General features: G+C 60.1%; 1 protein-coding gene across 1 annotated transcript; it reads right to left on the bottom strand.

Moving 5' to 3' along the window:
* Positions 1-1,221: 1,221 nt before the first annotated feature.
* HMX1 (H6 family homeobox 1) lies at positions 1,222-5,263 on the bottom strand. The gene is made up of 2 exons (XM_053567214.1): positions 4,823-5,263; positions 1,222-1,996 (listed from the first exon to the last, which is right to left on the bottom strand). The coding sequence occupies exons 1-2, from the start codon at positions 5,214-5,216 to the stop codon at positions 1,344-1,346; spliced, it is 1,047 nt and encodes a 348-aa protein (XP_053423189.1). The 5' UTR covers positions 5,217-5,263; the 3' UTR covers positions 1,222-1,343.
* Between the last annotated feature and the right edge of the window lie 225 nt (positions 5,264-5,488).

The following is a 5,488-nucleotide window of genomic DNA, read 5'->3' as shown; positions in this document are numbered from 1 at the left end:
CCAGGCCCAGTGTGTGGGCTGGTCGGGGGTCTCTGCATCTCAGCCAGGGAGTGTGTGTTCCCAAGCGAAGTAGGAGAAGGGATTTTAGGGGGCTCAATTCCACCACAGAAGCAACCCTCTTAGACTCTGATGATGTCTTCTCTCTGGGCTCAAAACACACCAAATAGTGCCCCCTCACTCCTCATAGGGCAGATCTACTCCCCATTTTCACCCCAAAGCAGGCTAGTGTTCCAGTAGCCCAGGCCACTGGAACAGCTTTCCTGGAGAGAACAGTAATCACAAGCCCTGACCTGGCTGTGCTGAAGGGCAGGCCCTGAGATTGCTGAGACTCTAGACTCAAAAATGAGGCCTGAGGCCCGGCACAGCACTCTCCACCTAACCTTGAGTACCCGTGTTTTGTTTTGGCCCAAAGAAAAATACCCCTTATGGTCAGGTATGGTTCTCAATCTCAGGAGCTGGAGAAAAGGCAGTGAACACAGGTGCCACACAGCGGGCAGGGCCTTGACACACTCCAGTGGTCATCAGGTTCCACCCTCACCGGCCTCACCGCTCCTTTCTGTCCTGTCCACCCAGACTCAGCCCAGCCCTGGGCTCCATGTATCCCTGATCAGCACTGGAAAGTGTCCTAAGGAAGAAGAGCACCCACCACAGGCTGCTACCGGAGGAGGAGTCTCTGAGCCAGTGATTACAAAGCAGTGAAACGGTCCAGAAAATGTCCCTTTTTATTCCATACGCAAATAAGTAGATTCATTTAAAAAACAAAACAAAACAAAAAAACCCAGAGGCCACATCCCAGGAGAGAAGCCCCAGTCTGGCCCTCTTGTCAGAATGGACAATCAGCTGAGTCCCACAGGTCCAGGGTTCTTTCTCCATCAGGGCCCACTGGAGGGGACAGTCATATTCCTCCCGCTGGCCTGCTGCTGGGGTCCCAGGAAAGGGACTTTTGTGTTGGGGGCTTAGCACGTGGGGGGGCGTCACTCACAGTCCCCAGACCACCTGTTTGTAGCTTTCCTGTGGCTTCTGGGCTTGGACTGAGGCGGGAGGAACTGGCTCCTCAGCTAGGGCTGCCCCCTGGTCTTTTTCCATGTGGGGATCTGGCCTTGCAACTGATGGAGTCATAGTCACAGGCAGCCCGTTACATTCTAGAGGAGCTCAGAGCTCAGGACAAGGGCTGGTGACCTGAGGTGCAGCCTGTGCTCTCGGGGGGCGTGGGGGGGACGGAGGCGACCCTAGAAGCCGTCCAGCCCTCCCCTACCACCCCCAGCCCCGCCGGCGCCCTCCGCTGTACTGTCTGTCCACAGAGGTCCACAGCGGCCACGGGGAGCGGGCCGGCGGGCGAGGGCTCACACCAGACCTGGCATCTGCGCCCGCAGAAAGGGCACCGAGGCAGCGGCCGGGAAGGCCGCCAGCGGGTACGCAAGGGCCCCGGAGAAGCCCAGCAGCGGCGGGGGAGGCGCGGGCGCGGCGGGCGCCAGCGGGAAAGGCAAAGTGGCCGGGGGCCCGGTGGCGGCCGCAGCCGGGGGACTTTCGTGGTAGAGCACCGGCACGCGGACGAGGCGCTGCGCTCCTGGCGGAGACAGGCTGGCGGCCTCCAGCTCGGCCGCCAGCTGCCGCTTCCACTTGTTGCGGCGGTTCTGGAACCATATCTTGACCTGCGTCTCCGTGAGCTGCAGGGAGGCGGCGAGGCCAGCGCGCTCGGCGCTGCTCAGGTAGCGCTTCAGATCGAAGGTGGACTCGAGCTGGAAGACCTGGCTGCGGGAGAAGACAGTGCGTGTCTTCTTCTTTCGACCACCACCAACGCCAACACCACCGCGCACTTCCCCAGCCGCCGCAGGGGCCTCGGCCAGCTCCGCCGCCTCCTCTGCGCTGGCCGCGGGGCCCCGTGCCGCCAGCTCGGCTGCCTCCCGCTGCACCGTTCCCGGCCTGGGGCCCCGGGGCCAGGCACCCTCGGCACGGCCCATCTCCTCGCCAGTCTCCGGTGAGTCCCGGTCGCTTGCTGCAGGGGAGAGAGGGGCACCATGGTTGGTTCTAGGGGTCAGACCCCGGGCGCAATCACTGAGGCCAGATGCTCCCCGCCTTGAGATTGACCACAGCCACAAGCAGGGTTCTGCATCCATCCCGCACTGCTGGGGATAAAGAAAGGCAGAGCCATAAAGCCAAGGCTCAAAGGCCCGTGAGCTGCTCCAACCGACACACACAGCACACTCACACACAAAAATGCACAGCCACACTCACAGGACAACAAAGAAAGGGCGAAGGAAAGCAACACCTAAACAAATAGACTTAAAAAGCAGGTCAACCCCCTGACCACTTTCCACTCCTAGCTTCAGCACTGGCTTCCTGGAAAGACACACAAAAGATCTGCAGAAATACCAGGGCAAGAGGAAAGATGTCCTTTCGAGAAAAGTGCACCCTAGAAAACAAGCACAGGACACCCCCTACCACCCAGCTCCCCGCCTTAGGCCGAGTGCTCCAAACAGAGGAATAAAGACTTGGGGTGACCTCTCCCTCTTCATGGTCCAGAACAGTTGTGAAACACTTGCCCGCTTACATAGAAACATTGCCCTGTAGAAGGGCAAACACAAAGATCCCCAAAAGATGCCAGGCATGTGACCCTGGTGCACTGACACCCCATACTGCTGACCCAGATGCCTAGAGGCATATCTACTCCAGCCACAAGCATGCTTTAAGGAAACGTGGGTTAATACTGCTCCTAGCAACATGCAGCAACCTGCCCTGAACATCTTCTAGACTGGTACCTGCCCTACACATGTTCTAGGCTGATGATTAGGCTTGCAGTTTTAGGGGTACAGAAGTTCACAGAGGGTCTCTGAGTTTGTGTTTCAAGTTCCAAACCCCATCTCATCTCCCACAGGTAAGGAGAGGTCCATGGGGCTGGCAGGGGATGACACCTGGTTAAGGGAATCTTCCAGGACCTAGGAGTGCTTGTCCACATAGAAGAGGAACGCCACCTCAGACAGCGGGGCTCTTACTGCAGTGGCTTTGCGGCTCTGCCTTTCTTTGTCCCCAGCAATGCGGGATGGATGCAGAGCCCTGCTTGTGGCTGCGGTCGACTAGACCAGAGTGCCTTTCTGGCTTGGCCTGGAGCCTCATGTGCAAGGGGCAGGCCCAGGCTAACAGGTTGGAGGTCAAGGTGGAGTTTGGCCTGGCTCTTGGAAAACTGCAGACTCCAGCAGAGATGTGCCCATGGTGTATTTGCAGTGTTTGCACCCTCAGGCAAGGTGTGCAAACACTGGTGAGGCTTGTGTATGTGGCTCCGGCTCTGTGCCTGGTGTATATGGAGTGTGCAGATCCTGCTCAGACCCCTGCCCCACTGCCATGGCACATGTCCTTGTGGTGCCCACAGAAAGGTCAGGTAGTAGGCTGTATGTTACCAAATCTGAGGAGTCCCTGCCTCCTAACAGTAGCCCAAACACCCCAACTCCTAGAGGCCCATCCATTGCCACAAGGAGCTGAGCTGGCAACACTAACCCGCATTACACGAAATAGGGAGTTGCCTCCATAGGGGCTGCTGACTGGGTGCAGGGAGGAACAGGAGAAGAGCAAATTTCACCCCTGGAAACCCTTTTTATAATCACCTTCAGAAGGGCACTACATTAAATCGTTTGATTTTCAGGGAAACTACGGAGGCCCTGCTGAAGTTTATGAGAAGGGGGTAGAGGGCCTGGACTTTCTGGGTGTGGGCTTTGAAATATAGGTTCTTTTGTGAGGGGCTCACTCCCAGACCATGGAGGGAGTTATCTGAGGGTTGAGTGGGGTAAGTGTGGATTGTGGGCTACTTATCCCCCAGCACATACTGACTTGCATAGAACAGGGATGGACTCCGGAGCCATAGCCTTGAGAAAGAAAAGAGTCCTGATGTGGCCTCAGTCTGCACACTGTTGGGGGGTGACAAAGCCAGGGCTGGAGGGTTGGAGTGGCTTTCTTGGTCTTCTTCCCACGGGTCTCCCCACAAAGGATAGGTCTAAAAAGGGGACAGTGAACCTATGGAGGGGGGGCAGCCCTCAGGGGGCAGATGCCCAGGCTAGAGGGGTGAGAAGCCCCCACCTCCAGTCTCCCAGGCCTCATCAGGGAACAAAGGAGGGGAGAAGGACGAGCAGAAAGAAAGAGAGAGGGGCTTTCTCTTTCAGATGGGGGCTTCGGGCTACCTTCCTGCCTGGTAGAGCCGGTGCCTAGGCCAAGGCCCCTGCCCCAGGGGCCTTGGAAGCACAGAAGCAATGGGACGGGGTGGGGGGGCACAGATGCTGTGGAAGGAGGCTTCCCTCCCCCATCAGCCCCCCAACAGTGGCACCCTCTGTTCAATGCCCCCCTTTATTTTCCATATCTGACTCACGTGTCCTCCTTATCTCTTTTCCTCCCTTTTTTCTTCCCTTCTGTCACTCTGGATTTATCTTTCCTGCAGCCCCCTCCCATCCTCTCGCCCCTCTCCACTTTCCTTTCTTCATTCTTTCTTTTCCTTTGCCCCCACCCTCTCTCCAGGTCTCTTATTTCTTTCTCTGCCCTATTTCACTCTCTTTTTGTTTCTCTTTTCCTCAGCTGTCTGTTGTCGCGCTCCCAGGCCTCTCTCCGCGGGCTCTCAGCCTTCGAGACCGTCTCCCCGGTGGAGCCCCTGTCCCGGAGCGCGGGCCTCCGAATCGGTCCAGTCAAGGGCTCCGTGAAGGCCCATGCACGCCCAGACCCTGCTACACAAGGGAGAGGATGGCCCAGAATGGGCGGCGACGAGCTCGAAGTCACCAAGCGAATGCGCGGGGAGGAAGTGGGGCCCAGCCGCTGGCCCATCCCTCCCGGCTCCCGCACTCACTGTCAGGACTGAGGCCGCCTCCGTAGCTGCCGTGCGCCCGTGGATACCAGCGCGTAGCGTCTCCACAGCTCAGAGCATAGGGCGGGCCAGGACCAGGGGGCGGTCGGGGACCCAGGCACAGCGCGCCCGGTACGAGCCGCGTCCGGGCCTGCTCCTCCCCGCTGGGCCCAGTGCCCGCGCGCAGCTGTCTCCGCCGCTGCAGCCGTCTCCGCCGCGCCTGCTCGGCATCCTCATCCTCTGGGTCGTCATCATCCTCCTCCTCGTCCTCGCGGCCGCCGTCGCCCTGGGCCGCGCGCCCTGCGCCCTTGGCCTCAGCCGCCAGAAGGTTCTCGATGAGGAAGGAAGAGGCGCGGGCCGGCGTGGCGCGCCCGGGCTCCGTCAGCTCGTCTGGCATCGCGGTCGTGGGCCCGTCGGGCTGCTTTGCCGTCCTCCTCGAGGTCCGGGATGCCCGGGGAGCGGCAGGTCCCGGTATCCGCTGGGGATGGGGACGCGCAGCTCCTGGGCGAACGCGCGGGCCTGCCTAGGAATCTCTGCTCGGAGCGCTGGCGTCGGGCCTCGCGGGGCCGCCAGGCTGGGCTGGGCCTGGAGCGGGTGCTCGCCGACAGCCGGCCCGGCAGCCGCCTAGCTCTCCACTCACGTCGCCGTTCTGGTTGCCGCCCCGGCCGG

Source organism: Nycticebus coucang, chromosome 17 (assembly GCF_027406575.1).
Source record: "Nycticebus coucang isolate mNycCou1 chromosome 17, mNycCou1.pri, whole genome shotgun sequence".
Taxonomy (NCBI): domain Eukaryota; kingdom Metazoa; phylum Chordata; class Mammalia; order Primates; family Lorisidae; genus Nycticebus; species Nycticebus coucang.
Note: the sequence above shows the minus strand (reverse complement) of the source record. Positions and strands in the feature narration are given on the sequence as shown.

What these genes read in the sequence shown, in the direction of transcription:
- HMX1 (XM_053567214.1), bottom strand. Translation starts at nt 5,216, where the DNA reads ATGCCAGACGAGCTGACGGAGCCCGGGCGCGCCACGCCGGCCCGCGCC. An exon ending in AGGCGGCCTCAGTCCTGACA is followed by an intron (nt 1,997 to 4,822) that starts GTGAGTGCGGGA and finishes TCTCCCCTGCAG; the next exon opens with CAAGCGACCGGGACTCACCG.